Source organism: Syngnathus floridae, chromosome 1 (assembly GCF_059516105.1).
Source record: "Syngnathus floridae isolate MCC-2025c chromosome 1, RoL_Sflo_1.0, whole genome shotgun sequence".
NCBI classification, from domain to species: domain Eukaryota; kingdom Metazoa; phylum Chordata; class Actinopteri; order Syngnathiformes; family Syngnathidae; genus Syngnathus; species Syngnathus floridae.
The window spans coordinates 8,014,048-8,034,306 of record NC_142413.1 but is presented as its reverse complement, the minus strand read 5'-3'; the positions used below and the strand labels follow the sequence as shown (position 1 = coordinate 8,034,306).

The following is a 20,259-nucleotide window of genomic DNA, read 5'->3' as shown; positions in this document are numbered from 1 at the left end:
ATTTTTTTATGATATAACATTTTAGGTCACAATGGGATTTGAACCCAGGTCACTGGGTTGAGAGTGCAGAGCACAAACCACTACACTATGGAACCCTCGCTTACCATACATGGAATCTATAAGGGTCTATGGATCAGGTCACAAGCAAATAGTAATGCTATATGGGGGAGCACACGAGCAACTGTGTTGCAAATTTTTCTATGATAAAATATTTTAGGTATCATTGGGATTTGAACCTAGGTCACTGGAATGAGATTCCAGAGTACTACCCACTACACTATGGACCCCTCACTCACATTGAATAGTATATACATGGTTTTATGGATCCTTGCTCTAACTCTAACCCTAACCCTAGCTCTAACCCCAGCTCTAACCCTAGCTCAAACCCTAACCCTGACCCTAACCCTAGCTCAAACCCTAACCCGAACCCTAACCCTAGTTCAAACCCTAACCCGAACCCTAACCCTAATTAAAACCCTAACCCGAACCCTAACCCTAATTAAAACCCTAACCAAAACCCTAACCCTAATTAAAACCCTAACATGAACCCTAACCCTAATTAAAACCCTAACCCGAACCCTAACCCTAATTAAAACCCTAACCCGAACCCTAACCCTAATTAAAACCCTAACCAAAACCCTAACCCTAATTAAAACCCTAACACGAACCCTAACCCCAATTAAAACCCTAACCCGAACCCTAACCCTAATTAAAACCCTAACCCGAACCCTAACCCTAACTAAAACCCTAACCCTAGTTCAAACCCTAACCCGAACCCTAGCTCAAACCCTAACCCGAAACTTAGCCCTAAACCTAACCCAAACCCTTACCCCAGCGGTATCCCTAACATTTTCTATGATAAAACATGTCAGGTCCCAATGGGATTTGAACCCAGGGCGCTGGGTTGAAAGTGCAGAGCACAAACCACTACACTATGGAACCCTCGCTTACCATAGATGGAATCTATATGGTTTTATGGAGCAGGTCACAAGCAAATAGTAGTAAAGCTATATGGGGTAGCACACGAGCAACTGTGTTGAAAATTTTTCTATGATAAAACATTTTAGGACCCAATGGGATTTGAACCCAGGTCACTGGGTTGAAAGTGCAGAGCACAAACCACTACACTATGGAACCCTCGCTTACCGTAGATGGAATCTATATGGTTTTATGGAGCAGGTCACAAGCAAATAGTGGTAAAGCTATATGGGGTAGCACACGAGCAACTGTCTTGCAATTTTTTCTATGATAAAACATTTTGGGTCCCAATGGGATTTGAACCCAGGTCGCTGGGTTGAAAGTGCAGAGCACAAACCACTACACTATGGAACCCTCGCTTACCATAGATGGAATCTATATGGTTTTATGGAGCAGGTCACAAGCAAATAGTGGTAAAGCTATATGGGGTAGCACACGAGCAACTGTGTTGCAAATTTTTCTATGATAAAACGTTTTAAGTCCCAATGGGATTTGATCCCAGGTCGCTGGGTTGAAAGTGCAGAGCACAAACCACTACACTATGGAACCCTCGCTTACCGTAGATGGAATCTATATGGTTTTATGGAGCAGGTCACAAGCAAATAGTGGTAAAGCTATATGGGGTAGCACACGAGCAACTGTGTTGCAAATTTTTCTATGATAAAATATTTTAGGTCCCAATGGGATTTGAACCCAGGTCGCTGGGTTGAAAGTGCAGAGCACAAACCACTACACTATGGAACCCTCGCTTACCAGAGATGGAATCTATATGGTTTTATGGAGCAGGTCACAAGCAAATAGTGGTAAAGCTATATGGGGTAGCACACGAGCAACTGTGTTGCAAATTTTTCTATGATAAAACATTTTAGGTCCCAATGGGATTTGAACCCAGGTCACTGGGTTGAGAGTGCAGAGCACAAACCACTACACTATGGAACCCTTGCTTACCATACATGGAATCTATATGGTTTTATGGATCAGGTCACAAGCAAATAATGGGAATGGCTAAATGGGGTAGCACACGAGCAACTGTGTTGCAAATTTTTACTATGATAAAATATTTCACGTCCCAATGGGATTGTGTTGCAAGTTTTTCTATAATAGAATGACTTAGGTCTATCTGGGATTTGAACCTAGGTCATTGGGATGAGAGTCCAGAGTACTACCCACTACACTATGGAACCCTCACTCACATTGCATGGAATCTATATGGTTTTATGGAGCAGGTCACAAGCAAATAATGGTAATGGCTAAATGGGGTAGCAGACGAGGTTTAGGGCTAAGGTTTGGGTTAGGGTTTGAGCTAGGGTTAGGGTTCGGGTTAGGGTTTGAATTAGGGTTAGGGTTCGGGTTAGGGTTTGAATTAGGGTTAGGGTTTGGGTTAGGGTTTGAATTAGGGTTAGGGTTTGGGTTAGGGTTTGAATTAGGGTTAGGGTTCGGGTTAGGGTTTGAATTAGGGTTAGGGTTTGGGTTAGGGTTTGATTTAGGGTTAGGGTTCGGGTTAGGGTTTGAACTAGGGTTAGGGTTCGGGTTAGGGTTTGAACTAGGGTTAGGGTTCGGGTTAGGGTTTGATTTAGGGTTATGATAAAACATTTTAGGTCCCAATGGGATTTGAACCCAGGTCACTGGGTTGAGAGTGCAGAGCACAAACCACCACACTATGGAACCCTCGCTTACCATGCATGGAATCTATATGGGTTTATGGATCAGGTCACAAGCAAATAGTAATGCTATATGGGGGAGCACACGAGCAACTGTGTTGCAAATTTTTCTATGATATAACATTTTAGGTCCCAATGGGATTTGAACCCAGGTCACTGGGTTGAGAGTGCAGAGCACAAACCACTACACTATGGAACCCTCGCTTACCATACATGGAATCTATATGGGTTTATGGATCAGGTCACAAGCAAATAGTAATGCTATACGGGGGAGCACACGAGCAACTGTGTTGCAAATTTTTTTATGATATAACATTTTAGGTCACAATGGGATTTGAACCCAGGTCACTGGGTTGAGAGTGCAGAGCACAAACCACTACACTATGGAACCCTCGCTTACCATACATGGAATCTATAAGGGTCTATGGATCAGGTCACAAGCAAATAGTAATGCTATATGGGGGAGCACACGAGCAACTGTGTTGCAAATTTTTCTATGATAAAATATTTTAGGTATCATTGGGATTTGAACCTAGGTCACTGGAATGAGATTCCAGAGTACTACCCACTACACTATGGACCCCTCACTCACATTGAATAGTATATACATGGTTTTATGGATCCTTGCTCTAACTCTAACCCTAACCCTAGCTCTAACCCCAGCTCTAACCCTAGCTCAAACCCTAACCCTGACCCTAACCCTAGCTCAAACCCTAACCCGAACCCTAACCCTAGTTCAAACCCTAACCCGAACCCTAACCCTAATTAAAACCCTAACCCGAACCCTAACCCTAATTAAAACCCTAACCAAAACCCTAACCCTAATTAAAACCCTAACATGAACCCTAACCCTAATTAAAACCCTAACCCGAACCCTAACCCTAATTAAAACCCTAACCCGAACCCTAACCCTAATTAAAACCCTAACCAAAACCCTAACCCTAATTAAAACCCTAACCCGAACCCTAACCCTAATTAAAACCCTAACCCGAACCCTAACCCTAACTAAAACCCTAACCCTAGTTCAAACCCTAACCCGAACCCTAGCTCAAACCCTAACCCGAAACTTAGCCCTAAACCTAACCCAAACCCTTACCCTAGCGGTATCCCTAACCTTTTCTATGATAAAACATGTCAGGTCCCAATGGGATTTGAACCCAGGGCGCTGGGTTGAAAGTGCAGAGCACAAACCACTACACTATGGAACCCTCGCTTACCATAGATGGAATCTATATGGTTTTATGGAGCAGGTCACAAGCAAATAGTAGTAAAGCTATATGGGGTAGCACACGAGCAACTGTGTTGAAAATTTTTCTATGATAAAACATTTTAGGACCCAATGGGATTTGAACCCAGGTCACTGGGTTGAAAGTGCAGAGCACAAACCACTACACTATGGAACCCTCGCTTACCGTAGATGGAATCTATATGGTTTTATGGAGCAGGTCACAAGCAAATAGTGGTAAAGCTATATGGGGTAGCACACGAGCAACTGTCTTGCAATTTTTTCTATGATAAAACATTTTGGGTCCCAATGGGATTTGAACCCAGGTCGCTGGGTTGAAAGTGCAGAGCACAAACCACTACACTATGGAACCCTCGCTTACCATAGATGGAATCTATATGGTTTTATGGAGCAGGTCACAAGCAAATAGTGGTAAAGCTATATGGGGTAGCACACGAGCAACTGTGTTGCAAATTTTTCTATGATAAAACGTTTTAAGTCCCAATGGGATTTGATCCCAGGTCGCTGGGTTGAAAGTGCAGAGCACAAACCACTACACTATGGAACCCTCGCTTACCGTAGATGGAATCTATATGGTTTTATGGAGCAGGTCACAAGCAAATAGTGGTAAAGCTATATGGGGTAGCACACGAGCAACTGTGTTGCAAATTTTTCTATGATAAAATATTTTAGGTCCCAATGGGATTTGAACCCAGGTCGCTGGGTTGAAAGTGCAGAGCACAAACCACTACACTATGGAACCCTCGCTTACCAGAGATGGAATCTATATGGTTTTATGGAGCAGGTCACAAGCAAATAGTGGTAAAGCTATATGGGGTAGCACACGAGCAACTGTGTTGCAAATTTTTCTATGATAAAACATTTTAGGTCCCAATGGGATTTGAACCCAGGTCACTGGGTTGAGAGTGCAGAGCACAAACCACTACACTATGGAACCCTTGCTTACCATACATGGAATCTATATGGTTTTATGGATCAGGTCACAAGCAAATAATGGGAATGGCTAAATGGGGTAGCACACGAGCAACTGTGTTGCAAATTTTTACTATGATAAAATATTTCACGTCCCAATGGGATTGTGTTGCAAGTTTTTCTATAATAGAATGACTTAGGTCTATCTGGGATTTGAACCTAGGTCATTGGGATGAGAGTCCAGAGTACTACCCACTACACTATGGAACCCTCACTCACATTGCATGGAATCTATATGGTTTTATGGAGCAGGTCACAAGCAAATAATGGTAATGGCTAAATGGGGTAGCAGACGAGGTTTAGGGCTAAGGTTTGGGTTAGGGTTTGAGCTAGGGTTAGGGTTCGGGTTAGGGTTTGAATTAGGGTTAGGGTTCGGGTTAGGGTTTGAATTAGGGTTAGGGTTTGGGTTAGGGTTTGAATTAGGGTTAGGGTTTGGGTTAGGGTTTGAATTAGGGTTAGGGTTCGGGTTAGGGTTTGAATTAGGGTTAGGGTTTGGGTTAGGGTTTGATTTAGGGTTAGGGTTCGGGTTAGGGTTTGAACTAGGGTTAGGGTTCGGGTTAGGGTTTGAACTAGGGTTAGGGTTCGGGTTAGGGTTTGATTTAGGGTTATGATAAAACATTTTAGGTCCCAATGGGATTTGAACCCAGGTCACTGGGTTGAGAGTGCAGAGCACAAACCACCACACTATGGAACCCTCGCTTACCATGCATGGAATCTATATGGGTTTATGGATCAGGTCACAAGCAAATAGTAATGCTATATGGGGGAGCACACGAGCAACTGTGTTGCAAATTTTTCTATGATATAACATTTTAGGTCCCAATGGGATTTGAACCCAGGTCACTGGGTTGAGAGTGCAGAGCACAAACCACTACACTATGGAACCCTCGCTTACCATACATGGAATCTATATGGGTTTATGGATCAGGTCACAAGCAAACAGTAATGCTATACGGGGGAGCACACGAGCAACTGTGTTGCAAATTTTTTTATGATATAACATTTTAGGTCACAATGGGATTTGAACCCAGGTCACTGGGTTGAGAGTGCAGAGCACAAACCACTACACTATGGAACCCTCGCTTACCATACATGGAATCTATAAGGGTCTATGGATCAGGTCACAAGCAAATAGTAATGCTATATGGGGGAGCACACGAGCAACTGTGTTGCAAATTTTTCTATGATAAAATATTTTAGGTATCATTGGGATTTGAACCTAGGTCACTGGAATGAGATTCCAGAGTACTACCCACTACACTATGGACCCCTCACTCACATTGAATAGTATATACATGGTTTTATGGATCCTTGCTCTAACTCTAACCCTAACCCTAGCTCTAACCCCAGCTCTAACCCTAGCTCAAACCCTAACCCTGACCCTAACCCTAGCTCAAACCCTAACCCGAACCCTAACCCTAGTTCAAACCCTAACCCGAACCCTAACCCTAATTAAAACCCTAACCCGAACCCTAACCCTAATTAAAACCCTAACCAAAACCCTAACCCTAATTAAAACCCTAACATGAACCCTAACCCTAATTAAAACCCTAACCCGAACCCTAACCCTAATTAAAACCCTAACCCGAACCCTAACCCTAATTAAAACCCTAACCAAAACCCTAACCCTAATTAAAACCCTAACACGAACCCTAACCCCAATTAAAACCCTAACCCGAACCCTAACCCTAATTAAAACCCTAACCCGAACCCTAACCCTAACTAAAACCCTAACCCTAGTTCAAACCCTAACCCGAACCCTAGCTCAAACCCTAACCCGAAACTTAGCCCTAAACCTAACCCAAACCCTTACCCTAGCGGTATCCCTAACATTTTCTATGATAAAACATGTCAGGTCCCAATGGGATTTGAACCCAGGGCGCTGGGTTGAAAGTGCAGAGCACAAACCACTACACTATGGAACCCTCGCTTACCATAGATGGAATCTATATGGTTTTATGGAGCAGGTCACAAGCAAATAGTAGTAAAGCTATATGGGGTAGCACACGAGCAACTGTGTTGAAAATTTTTCTATGATAAAACATTTTAGGACCCAATGGGATTTGAACCCAGGTCACTGGGTTGAAAGTGCAGAGCACAAACCACTACACTATGGAACCCTCGCTTACCGTAGATGGAATCTATATGGTTTTATGGAGCAGGTCACAAGCAAATAGTGGTAAAGCTATATGGGGTAGCACACGAGCAACTGTCTTGCAATTTTTTCTATGATAAAACATTTTGGGTCCCAATGGGATTTGAACCCAGGTCGCTGGGTTGAAAGTGCAGAGCACAAACCACTACACTATGGAACCCTCGCTTACCATAGATGGAATCTATATGGTTTTATGGAGCAGGTCACAAGCAAATAGTGGTAAAGCTATATGGGGTAGCACACGAGCAACTGTGTTGCAAATTTTTCTATGATAAAACGTTTTAAGTCCCAATGGGATTTGATCCCAGGTCGCTGGGTTGAAAGTGCAGAGCACAAACCACTACACTATGGAACCCTCGCTTACCGTAGATGGAATCTATATGGTTTTATGGAGCAGGTCACAAGCAAATAGTGGTAAAGCTATATGGGGTAGCACACGAGCAACTGTGTTGCAAATTTTTCTATGATAAAATATTTTAGGTCCCAATGGGATTTGAACCCAGGTCGCTGGGTTGAAAGTGCAGAGCACAAACCACTACACTATGGAACCCTCGCTTACCAGAGATGGAATCTATATGGTTTTATGGAGCAGGTCACAAGCAAATAGTGGTAAAGCTATATGGGGTAGCACACGAGCAACTGTGTTGCAAATTTTTCTATGATAAAACATTTTAGGTCCCAATGGGATTTGAACCCAGGTCACTGGGTTGAGAGTGCAGAGCACAAACCACTACACTATGGAACCCTTGCTTACCATACATGGAATCTATATGGTTTTATGGATCAGGTCACAAGCAAATAATGGGAATGGCTAAATGGGGTAGCACACGAGCAACTGTGTTGCAAATTTTTACTATGATAAAATATTTCACGTCCCAATGGGATTGTGTTGCAAGTTTTTCTATAATAGAATGACTTAGGTCTATCTGGGATTTGAACCTAGGTCATTGGGATGAGAGTCCAGAGTACTACCCACTACACTATGGAACCCTCACTCACATTGCATGGAATCTATATGGTTTTATGGAGCAGGTCACAAGCAAATAATGGTAATGGCTAAATGGGGTAGCAGACGAGGTTTAGGGCTAAGGTTTGGGTTAGGGTTTGAGCTAGGGTTAGGGTTCGGGTTAGGGTTTGAATTAGGGTTAGGGTTCGGGTTAGGGTTTGAATTAGGGTTAGGGTTTGGGTTAGGGTTTGAATTAGGGTTAGGGTTTGGGTTAGGGTTTGAATTAGGGTTAGGGTTCGGGTTAGGGTTTGAATTAGGGTTAGGGTTTGGGTTAGGGTTTGATTTAGGGTTAGGGTTCGGGTTAGGGTTTGAACTAGGGTTAGGGTTCGGGTTAGGGTTTGAACTAGGGTTAGGGTTCGGGTTTGATTTAGGGTTATGATAAAACATTTTAGGTCCCAATGGGATTTGAACCCAGGTCACTGGGTTGAGAGTGCAGAGCACAAACCACCACACTATGGAACCCTCGCTTACCATGCATGGAATCTATATGGGTTTATGGATCAGGTCACAAGCAAATAGTAATGCTATATGGGGGAGCACACGAGCAACTGTGTTGCAAATTTTTCTATGATATAACATTTTAGGTCCCAATGGGATTTGAACCCAGGTCACTGGGTTGAGAGTGCAGAGCACAAACCACTACACTATGGAACCCTCGCTTACCATAAATGGAATCTATATGGGTTTATGGATCAGGTCACAAGCAAATAGTAATGCTATACGGGGGAGCACACGAGCAACTGTGTTGCAAATTTTTCTATGATATAACATTTTAGGTCCCAATGGGATTTGAACCCAGGTCACTGGGTTGAGAGTGCAGAGCACAAACCACTACACTATGGAACCCTCGCTTACCATACATGGAATCTATATGGGTTTATGGATCAGGTCACAAGCAAATAGTAATGCTATACGGGGGAGCACACGAGCAACTGTGTTGCAAATTTTTTTATGATATAACATTTTAGGTCACAATGGGATTTGAACCCAGGTCACTGGGTTGAGAGTGCAGAGCACAAACCACTACACTATGGAACCCTCGCTTACCATACATGGAATCTATAAGGGTCTATGGATCAGGTCACAAGCAAATAGTAATGCTATATGGGGGAGCACACGAGCAACTGTGTTGCAAATTTTTCTATGATAAAATATTTTAGGTATCATTGGGATTTGAACCTAGGTCACTGGAATGAGATTCCAGAGTACTACCCACTACACTATGGACCCCTCACTCACATTGAATAGTATATACATGGTTTTATGGATCCTTGCTCTAACTCTAACCCTAACCCTAGCTCTAACCCCAGCTCTAACCCTAGCTCAAACCCTAACCCTGACCCTAACCCTAGCTCAAACCCTAACCCTAGTTCAAACCCTAACCCGAACCCTAACCCTAATTAAAACCCTAACCCGAACCCTAACCCTAATTAAAACCCTAACCAAAACCCTAACCCTAATTAAAACCCTAACATGAACCCTAACCCTAATTAAAACCCTAACCCGAACCCTAACCCTAATTAAAACCCTAACCCGAACCCTAACCCTAATTAAAACCCTAACCAAAACCCTAACCCTAATTAAAACCCTAACCCGAACCCTAACCCTAATTAAAACCCTAACCCGAACCCTAACCCTAACTAAAACCCTAACCCTAGTTCAAACCCTAACCCGAACCCTAGCTCAAACCCTAACCCGAAACTTAGCCCTAAACCTAACCCAAACCCTTACCCTAGCGGTATCCCTAACCTTTTCTATGATAAAACATGTCAGGTCCCAATGGGATTTGAACCCAGGGCGCTGGGTTGAAAGTGCAGAGCACACACCACTACACTATGGAACCCTCGCTTACCATAGATGGAATCTATATGGTTTTATGGAGCAGGTCACAAGCAAATAGTAGTAAAGCTATATGGGGTAGCACACGAGCAACTGTGTTGAAAATTTTTCTATGATAAAACATTTTAGGATCCAATGGGATTTGAACCCAGGTCACTGGGTTGAAAGTGCAGAGCACAAACCACTACACTATGGAACCCTCGCTTACCGTAGATGGAATCTATATGGTTTTATGGAGCAGGTCACAAGCAAATAGTGGTAAAGCTATATGGGGTAGCACACGAGCAACTGTCTTGCAATTTTTTCTATGATAAAACATTTTGGGTCCCAATGGGATTTGAACCCAGGTCGCTGGGTTGAAAGTGCAGAGCACAAACCACTACACTATGGAACCCTCGCTTACCATAGATGGAATCTATATGGTTTTATGGAGCAGGTCACAAGCAAATAGTGGTAAAGCTATATGGGGTAGCACACGAGCAACTGTGTTGCAAATTTTTCTATGATAAAACGTTTTAAGTCCCAATGGGATTTGATCCCAGGTCGCTGGGTTGAAAGTGCAGAGCACAAACCACTACACTATGGAACCCTCGCTTACCGTAGATGGAATCTATATGGTTTTATGGAGCAGGTCACAAGCAAATAGTGGTAAAGCTATATGGGGTAGCACACGAGCAACTGTGTTGCAAATTTTTCTATGATAAAATATTTTAGGTCCCAATGGGATTTGAACCCAGGTCGCTGGGTTGAAAGTGCAGAGCACAAACCACTACACTATGGAACCCTCGCTTACCAGAGATGGAATCTATATGGTTTTATGGAGCAGGTCACAAGCAAATAGTGGTAAAGCTATATGGGGTAGCACACGAGCAACTGTGTTGCAAATTTTTCTATGATAAAACATTTTAGGTCCCAATGGGATTTGAACCCAGGTCACTGGGTTGAGAGTGCAGAGCACAAACCACTACACTATGGAACCCTTGCTTACCATACATGGAATCTATATGGTTTTATGGATCAGGTCACAAGCAAATAATGGGAATGGCTAAATGGGGTAGCACACGAGCAACTGTGTTGCAAATTTTTACTATGATAAAATATTTCACGTCCCAATGGGATTGTGTTGCAAGTTTTTCTATAATAGAATGACTTAGGTCTATCTGGGATTTGAACCTAGGTCATTGGGATGAGAGTCCAGAGTACTACCCACTACACTATGGAACCCTCACTCACATTGCATGGAATCTATATGGTTTTATGGAGCAGGTCACAAGCAAATAATGGTAATGGCTAAATGGGGTAGCAGACGAGGTTTAGGGCTAAGGTTTGGGTTAGGGTTTGAGCTAGGGTTAGGGTTCGGGTTAGGGTTTGAATTAGGGTTAGGGTTCGGGTTAGGGTTTGAATTAGGGTTAGGGTTTGGGTTAGGGTTTGAATTAGGGTTAGGGTTTGGGTTAGGGTTTGAATTAGGGTTAGGGTTCGGGTTAGGGTTTGAATTAGGGTTAGGGTTTGGGTTAGGGTTTGATTTAGGGTTAGGGTTCGGGTTAGGGTTTGAACTAGGGTTAGGGTTCGGGTTAGGGTTTGAACTAGGGTTAGGGTTCGGGTTAGGGTTTGATTTAGGGTTATGATAAAACATTTTAGGTCCCAATGGGATTTGAACCCAGGTCACTGGGTTGAGAGTGCAGAGCACAAACCACCACACTATGGAACCCTCGCTTACCATGCATGGAATCTATATGGGTTTATGGATCAGGTCACAAGCAAATAGTAATGCTATATGGGGGAGCACACGAGCAACTGTGTTGCAAATTTTTCTATGATATAACATTTTAGGTCCCAATGGGATTTGAACCCAGGTCACTGGGTTGAGAGTGCAGAGCACAAACCACTACACTATGGAACCCTCGCTTACCATACATGGAATCTATATGGGTTTATGGATCAGGTCACAAGCAAATAGTAATGCTATACGGGGGAGCACACGAGCAACTGTGTTGCAAATTTTTTTATGATATAACATTTTAGGTCACAATGGGATTTGAACCCAGGTCACTGGGTTGAGAGTGCAGAGCACAAACCACTACACTATGGAACCCTCGCTTACCATACATGGAATCTATAAGGGTCTATGGATCAGGTCACAAGCAAATAGTAATGCTATATGGGGGAGCACACGAGCAACTGTGTTGCAAATTTTTCTATGATAAAATATTTTAGGTATCATTGGGATTTGAACCTAGGTCACTGGAATGAGATTCCAGAGTACTACCCACTACACTATGGACCCCTCACTCACATTGAATAGTATATACATGGTTTTATGGATCCTTGCTCTAACTCTAACCCTAACCCTAGCTCTAACCCCAGCTCTAACCCTAGCTCAAACCCTAACCCTGACCCTAACCCTAGCTCAAACCCTAACCCGAACCCTAACCCTAGTTCAAACCCTAACCCGAACCCTAACCCTAATTAAAACCCTAACCCGAACCCTAACCCTAATTAAAACCCTAACCAAAACCCTAACCCTAATTAAAACCCTAACATGAACCCTAACCCTAATTAAAACCCTAACCCGAACCCTAACCCTAATTAAAACCCTAACCCGAACCCTAACCCTAATTAAAACCCTAACCAAAACCCTAACCCTAATTAAAACCCTAACCCTAACCCTAACCCTAATTAAAACCCTAACCCGAACCCTAACCCTAACTAAAACCCTAACCCTAGTTCAAACCCTAACCCGAACCCTAGCTCAAACCCTAACCCGAAACTTAGCCCTAAACCTAACCCAAACCCTTACCCTAGCGGTATCCCTAACCTTTTCTATGATAAAACATGTCAGGTCCCAATGGGATTTGAACCCAGGGCGCTGGGTTGAAAGTGCAGAGCACAAACCACTACACTATGGAACCCTCGCTTACCATAGATGGAATCTATATGGTTTTATGGAGCAGGTCACAAGCAAATAGTAGTAAAGCTATATGGGGTAGCACACGAGCAACTGTGTTGAAAATTTTTCTATGATAAAACATTTTAGGACCCAATGGGATTTGAACCCAGGTCACTGGGTTGAAAGTGCAGAGCACAAACCACTACACTATGGAACCCTCGCTTACCGTAGATGGAATCTATATGGTTTTATGGAGCAGGTCACAAGCAAATAGTGGTAAAGCTATATGGGGTAGCACACGAGCAACTGTGTTGCAAATTTTTCTATGATAAAACGTTTTAAGTCCCAATGGGATTTGATCCCAGGTCGCTGGGTTGAAAGTGCAGAGCACAAACCACTACACTATGGAACCCTCGCTTACCGTAGATGGAATCTATATGGTTTTATGGAGCAGGTCACAAGCAAATAGTGGTAAAGCTATATGGGGTAGCACACGAGCAACTGTGTTGCAAATTTTTCTATGATAAAATATTTTAGGTCCCAATGGGATTTGAACCCAGGTCGCTGGGTTGAAAGTGCAGAGCACAAACCACTACACTATGGAACCCTCGCTTACCAGAGATGGAATCTATATGGTTTTATGGAGCAGGTCACAAGCAAATAGTGGTAAAGCTATATGGGGTAGCACACGAGCAACTGTGTTGCAAATTTTTCTATGATAAAACATTTTAGGTCCCAATGGGATTTGAACCCAGGTCACTGGGTTGAGAGTGCAGAGCACAAACCACTACACTATGGAACCCTTGCTTACCATACATGGAATCTATATGGTTTTATGGATCAGGTCACAAGCAAATAATGGGAATGGCTAAATGGGGTAGCACACGAGCAACTGTGTTGCAAATTTTTACTATGATAAAATATTTCACGTCCCAATGGGATTGTGTTGCAAGTTTTTCTATAATAGAATGACTTAGGTCTATCTGGGATTTGAACCTAGGTCATTGGGATGAGAGTCCAGAGTACTACCCACTACACTATGGAACCCTCACTCACATTGCATGGAATCTATATGGTTTTATGGAGCAGGTCACAAGCAAATAATGGTAATGGCTAAATGGGGTAGCAGACGAGGTTTAGGGCTAAGGTTTGGGTTAGGGTTTGAGCTAGGGTTAGGGTTCGGGTTAGGGTTTGAATTAGGGTTAGGGTTCGGGTTAGGGTTTGAATTAGGGTTAGGGTTTGGGTTAGGGTTTGAATCAGGGTTAGGGTTTGGGTTAGGGTTTGAATTAGGGTTAGGGTTCGGGTTAGGGTTTGAATTAGGGTTAGGGTTTGGGTTAGGGTTTGATTTAGGGTTAGGGTTCGGGTTAGGGTTTGAACTAGGGTTAGGGTTCGGGTTAGGGTTTGAACTAGGGTTAGGGTTCGGGTTTGATTTAGGGTTATGATAAAACATTTTAGGTCCCAATGGGATTTGAACCCAGGTCACTGGGTTGAGAGTGCAGAGCACAAACCACCACACTATGGAACCCTCGCTTACCATGCATGGAATCTATATGGGTTTATGGATCAGGTCACAAGCAAATAGTAATGCTATATGGGGGAGCACACGAGCAACTGTGTTGCAAATTTTTCTATGATATAACATTTTAGGTCCCAATGGGATTTGAACCCAGGTCACTGGGTTGAGAGTGCAGAGCACAAACCACTACACTATGGAACCCTCGCTTACCATAAATGGAATCTATATGGGTTTATGGATCAGGTCACAAGCAAATAGTAATGCTATACGGGGGAGCACACGAGCAACTGTGTTGCAAATTTTTTTATGATATAACATTTTAGGTCACAATGGGATTTGAACCCAGGTCACTGGGTTGAGAGTGCAGAGCACAAACCACTACACTATGGAACCCTCGCTTACCATACATGGAATCTATAAGGGTCTATGGATCAGGTCACAAGCAAATAGTAATGCTATATGGGGGAGCACACGAGCAACTGTGTTGCAAATTTTTCTATGATAAAATATTTTAGGTATCATTGGGATTTGAACCTAGGTCACTGGAATGAGATTCCAGAGTACTACCCACTACACTATGGACCCCTCACTCACATTGAATAGTATATACATGGTTTTATGGATCCTTGCTCTAACTCTAACCCTAACCCTAGCTCTAACCCCAGCTCTAACCCTAGCTCAAACCCTAACCCTGACCCTAACCCTAGCTCAAACCCTAACCCGAACCCTAACCCTAGTTCAAACCCTAACCTGAACCCTAACCCTAATTAAAACCCTAACCCGAACCCTAACCCTAATTAAAACCCTAACCAAAACCCTAACCCTAATTAAAACCCTAACATGAACCCTAACCCTAATTAAAACCCTAACCCGAACCCTAACCCTAATTAAAACCCTAACCCGAACCCTAACCCTAATTAAAACCCTAACCAAAACCCTAACCCTAATTAAAACCCTAACACGAACCCTAACCCTAATTAAAACCCTAACCCGAACCCTAACCCTAATTAAAACCCTAACCCGAACCCTAACCCTAACTAAAACCCTAACCCTAGTTCAAACCCTAACCCGAACCCTAGCTCAAACCCTAACCCGAAACTTAGCCCTAAACCTAACCCAAACCCTTACCCTAGCGGTATCCCTAACCTTTTCTATGATAAAACATGTCAGGTCCCAATGGGATTTGAACCCAGGGCGCTGGGTTGAAAGTGCAGAGCACAAACCACTACACTATGGAACCCTCGCTTACCATAGATGGAATCTATATGGTTTTATGGAGCAGGTCACAAGCAAATAGTAGTAAAGCTATATGGGGTAGCACACGAGCAACTGTGTTGAAAATTTTTCTATGATAAAACATTTTAGGACCCAATGGGATTTGAACCCAGGTCACTGGGTTGAAAGTGCAGAGCACAAACCACTACACTATGGAACCCTCGCTTACCGTAGATGGAATCTATATGGTTTTATGGAGCAGGTCACAAGCAAATAGTGGTAGAGCTATATGGGGTAGCACACGAGCAACTGTCTTGCAATTTTTTCTATGATAAAACATTTTGGGTCCCAATGGGATTTGAACCCAGGTCGCTGGGTTGAAAGTGCAGAGCACAAACCACTACACTATGGAACCCTCGCTTACCAGAGATGGAATCTATATGGTTTTATGGAGCAGGTCACAAGCAAATAGTGGTAAAGCTATATGGGGTAGCACACGAGCAACTGTGTTGCAAATTTTTCTATGATAAAACATTTTAGGTCCCAATGGGATTTGAACCCAGGTCACTGGGTTGAGAGTGCAGAGCACAAACCACTACACTATGGAACCCTTGCTTACCATACATGGAATCTATATGGTTTTATGGATCAGGTCACAAGCAAATAATGGGAATGGCTAAATGGGGTAGCACACGAGCAACTGTGTTGCAAATTTTTACTATGATAAAATATTTCACGTCCCAATGGGATTGTGTTGCAAGTTTTTCTATAATAGAATGACTTAGGTCTATCTGGGATTTGAACCTAGGTCATTGGGATGAGAGTCCAGAGTACTACCCACTACACTATGGAACCCTCACTCACATTGCATGGAATCTATATGGTTTTATGGAGCAGGTCACAAGCAAATAATGGTAATGGCTAAATGGGGTAGCAGACGAGGTTTAGGGCTAAGGTTTGGGTTAGGGTTTGAGCTAGGGTTAGGGTTCGGGTTAGGGTTTGAATTAGGGTTAGGGTTCGGGTTAGGGTTTGAATTAGGGTTAGGGTTTGGGTTAGGGTTTGAATTAGGGTTAGGGTTTGGGTTAGGGTTTGAATTAGGGTTAGGGTTCGGGTTAGGGTTTGAATTAGGGTTTGGGTTTGGGTTAGGGTTTGATTTAGGGTTAGGGTTCGGGTTAGGGTTTGAACTAGGGTTAGGGTTCGGGTTAGGGTTTGAACTAGGGTTAGGGTTCGGGTTAGGGTTTGAACTAGGTTTAGGGTTCGGGTTAGGGTTGAGAGTGCAGAGCACAAACCACTACACTATGGAACCCTCGCTTACCATACATGGAATCTATATGGGTTTATGGATCAGGTCACAAGCAAATAGTAATGCTATATGGGGGAGCACACGAGCAACTGTGTTGCAAATTTTTCCATGATAAAACATTTTAGGTCCCAATGGGATTTGAACCCAGGTCACTGGGTTGAGAGTGCAGAGCACAAACCACTACACTATGGAACCTTCGCTTACCATACATGGAATCTATATGGGTCTATGGATCAGGTCACAAGCAAATAATGCTATATGGGGGAGCACACGAGCAACTGTGTTGCAAATTTTTCTATGATAAAATGTTTTAGGTATCATTGGGATTTGAACCTAGGTCACTGGGATGAGATTCCAGAGTACTACCCACTACACTATGGAACCCTCACTCACATTGAATAGTATATACATGGTTTTATGGATCCTAGCTCTAACTCTAACCCTAACCCTAGCTCTAACCCTAGCTCAAACCGTAACCCTGACCCTAACCCTAGCTCAAACCCTAACCCGAACCCTAACCCTAGCTCAAACCCTAACCCGAACCCTAACCCTTATTAAAACCCTAACCCGAACCCTAACCCTAATTAAAACCCTAACCCAACCCCTAACCCTAATTCAAACCCTAACACGAACCCTAACCCTAATTAAAACCCTAACCCGAACCCTAACCCTAGTTGAAACCCTAACACGAACCCTAACCCTAATTAAAACCCTAACCCGAACCCTAACCCTAGTTCAAACCCTAACCCGAACCCTAACCCTAGCTCAAACCCTAACCCGAAACTTAGCCCTAAACCTTACCCTAACCCAAACCCTTACCCTAGCGGTATCCCTAACCCTAACCTTAGCCCTAACCCTAAGCTTTAGGGAGGTGTATGGTTATATGGGGCAGCAGACGAGCAACTGTGTTGCAAATTTTCTATGATAAAATATTTTAGGGCCCAAAGGAATTTGAACCAAGGTCACTGGGGTGAGAATCCAGAGTACTAACCACTACACTATGGAACTCTCGCTTACATAGTAAGGAATATATATATTTCATGGATCAGCTCACAAGCAAATAGATGCGTGGTCTCCAACCTTTTTTGCACCACGGACCAGTTACGTGTCAGATATATTTTTGCGGACCAGCCTTTATATGAATAAATAATACATTTATATAAATAAATATTGCATTTATAATAAATTTATAAATACGATGAAATAAAATAATACGAATATTTCTTTCTTTTAGTATGGGTTTTTTGAGTTTTTCCTTGCCTGCTTGGGAGCTTAAGATCAGTGTTGATTTTTTATATTATGTATTTTATGTGCTCTCTCTGCGTCCATTGCAGCCTGGTGATCCTGACAGCAGGACATGTATCACCTTTTCTCATTTAGTGTCCCCAAAGACATTGTTGGGTGTGTTCAAATGAGATTTAAGATGATAAAATGCTACTTCAGAAGTAATTAATGTGATTGCCTTGAGCTTTTTCTTTGGCGCTGGTCCGTGCAGCTGTGAGCTTAAAGTTGAAACGCCTCCTCGTGTCATAAATTGCAGATGTCAAAGTCCTCCTTGCAGAATTCTTGGAAACACTGTTTTAAAGAACACTGATGTGTAATCACAACTTCAAAGATATCACTGTAAATTCTTTATAAATGAATGAATAAATAAATAAATAAATAAATAAATAAATAAATAAATAAATAAATAAATAAATAATATGTGTTTGCTTTTGGGTGACCATAAATGTATTTTCTGACACCCAACAAAGGTTGTAAAGACATGTACATTAATTTTCCCTGCAACGTCGCTGGCATTTTTAATTCTGAATTGCTCATTTAGTTACTCATTAGAAACTGAAGCACTTTGAAAATATTGAAAGCACTTTCCTACTTGCACTTTAGACCCTGCTTTAATGGGAAGTGTGAATTATTGAATTATTTTCCACTTAATATTTTTATGCTTATATTTTATTAGAATTTTTACTATTTCACTTCATTGAAATTGTTACTAATTTTTTTGTCAATGTGTGATATTGTTACTGTTTTACTTTTTCTATTGTGTTCTATTGGATTTAATGTAATTAAACCACTGGATTCATAAATTAAATATATTAAACTATATTAAATAAATTATTGTAAATTCATTTGATTTCACTCCCCATTCATTCTTTATCTATGTATGTGATCTGTTTTTTTTTTTTTTCAGTAGAGATGCGTTGTGTGTTTTCGTGTCATGAATTTCTCTTACCTGTAGCAGCTCCATGATGAAGATAAGCGACTGCGGCGTTCTCATGAGCTCATCCAGCTCCGGGAAGCCAGTGGAGTGATAGTGGAAGAGGTTCCCCATGCCGCACATGTGCCTCTGGCCCTCCAGGGGGTCTTTGCCTTGAGCAATCAGCCGCATCCCCTTTGACACAATGGGGTACAAACCTGTGTGCTGCACGGAAACAAAAAGACGCTTCAGTCAGTGCGGCGGTCCAGGAAAAACAACACAGCAGCTTCCATGAGGTGATGCGGCGTGCAGGGGCTATCTATTGGCTCTATCTACTGTGTTGAAGTGAGTTGAGGAGTCTCATTCTGACACAAGTAGTGCTTTGCTGCCATCTTGTGGTATTTGTAGTCAATAAAAACTTTTTGCTGGGTTGATTACTTGCAGATTGGTGGCAGGCCTTGGTCCCTATCCCTGCTGCCAATCGTGGGCTTCATACGTGTGTGTTTGTGTGTGTGTTATCCAACTTACAACGGCATCACACCAGAACTCAGCCACCTCTCCGACCCGCATGGATGTGAGCAGCGTCTCCCACACCTCCAACTTGAACATTTTGCCCACAAAGATCTCTGCAGGCCGGCTGGCCAGTCGACTGTCATCCACCACTGTACGCTCAAAGTTGTCCAGCAGTGTCTGGAAATGGAAAACCAGCTGCAAACACACACACACACACAAAATCACAGTTGTGCTTAATCGGCACATTTTTAACCATACATTGATGATTATGGTGATATCATATATGTAAGTAATGTGATGCACAAGAGTGGATATCCATGCTGGTACTGTCAAAAAAAAAGTTTGTCAGTGTATCTGGGCTTTGCTACTAAAAAAAAAAAAAAACACACACACACGCACTTGGACAAACACAGAGCCGCTGCCATCAAACATGTAGCAATTTGCTTGACCAACTGTTTGCTTGTGTGTGTCTGTGCCAAATACCAAACAATTCCCTCATGTTGAGAATAATTCAACACCATCTAATTAACGGCAAATAAAGGTGACGCAGCACAATAACACAAAGCTGTGGGTCTCAAACTGGGGTCATCGGACATTGTGGGGGTCTGTGAGTCAAAATTTGGAGGTCCATTATAATGTCTTTTTTTAAGTGCACATTTATGTCTATATGGAGACTGACACAATAGAACACTCGACTTTAGCTTTGGTTCACACCAAAATTTCATTCAACTACTACAAATGTATATATTTCATCAAACATTATTCTTTCTT

General features: G+C 42.6%; 1 protein-coding gene across 2 annotated transcripts in view; it reads right to left on the bottom strand.

The window, feature by feature from the left end:
* Positions 1 to 20,259, bottom strand: part of LOC148403861 (aryl-hydrocarbon-interacting protein-like 1) — a 33,223-nt gene that overhangs the window by 12,549 nt on the left and 415 nt on the right. For both annotated transcript variants that reach the window (XM_088392299.1, XM_088392381.1), the window contains exons 2-3: positions 19,504 to 19,683; positions 19,012 to 19,200 (exon numbers count right to left, since the gene is read on the bottom strand). In XM_088392299.1, coding sequence (XP_088248425.1) covers positions 19,012 to 19,200; positions 19,504 to 19,683 — 369 coding nt within the window. The remainder of the gene's footprint in view (positions 1 to 19,011; positions 19,201 to 19,503; positions 19,684 to 20,259) is intronic.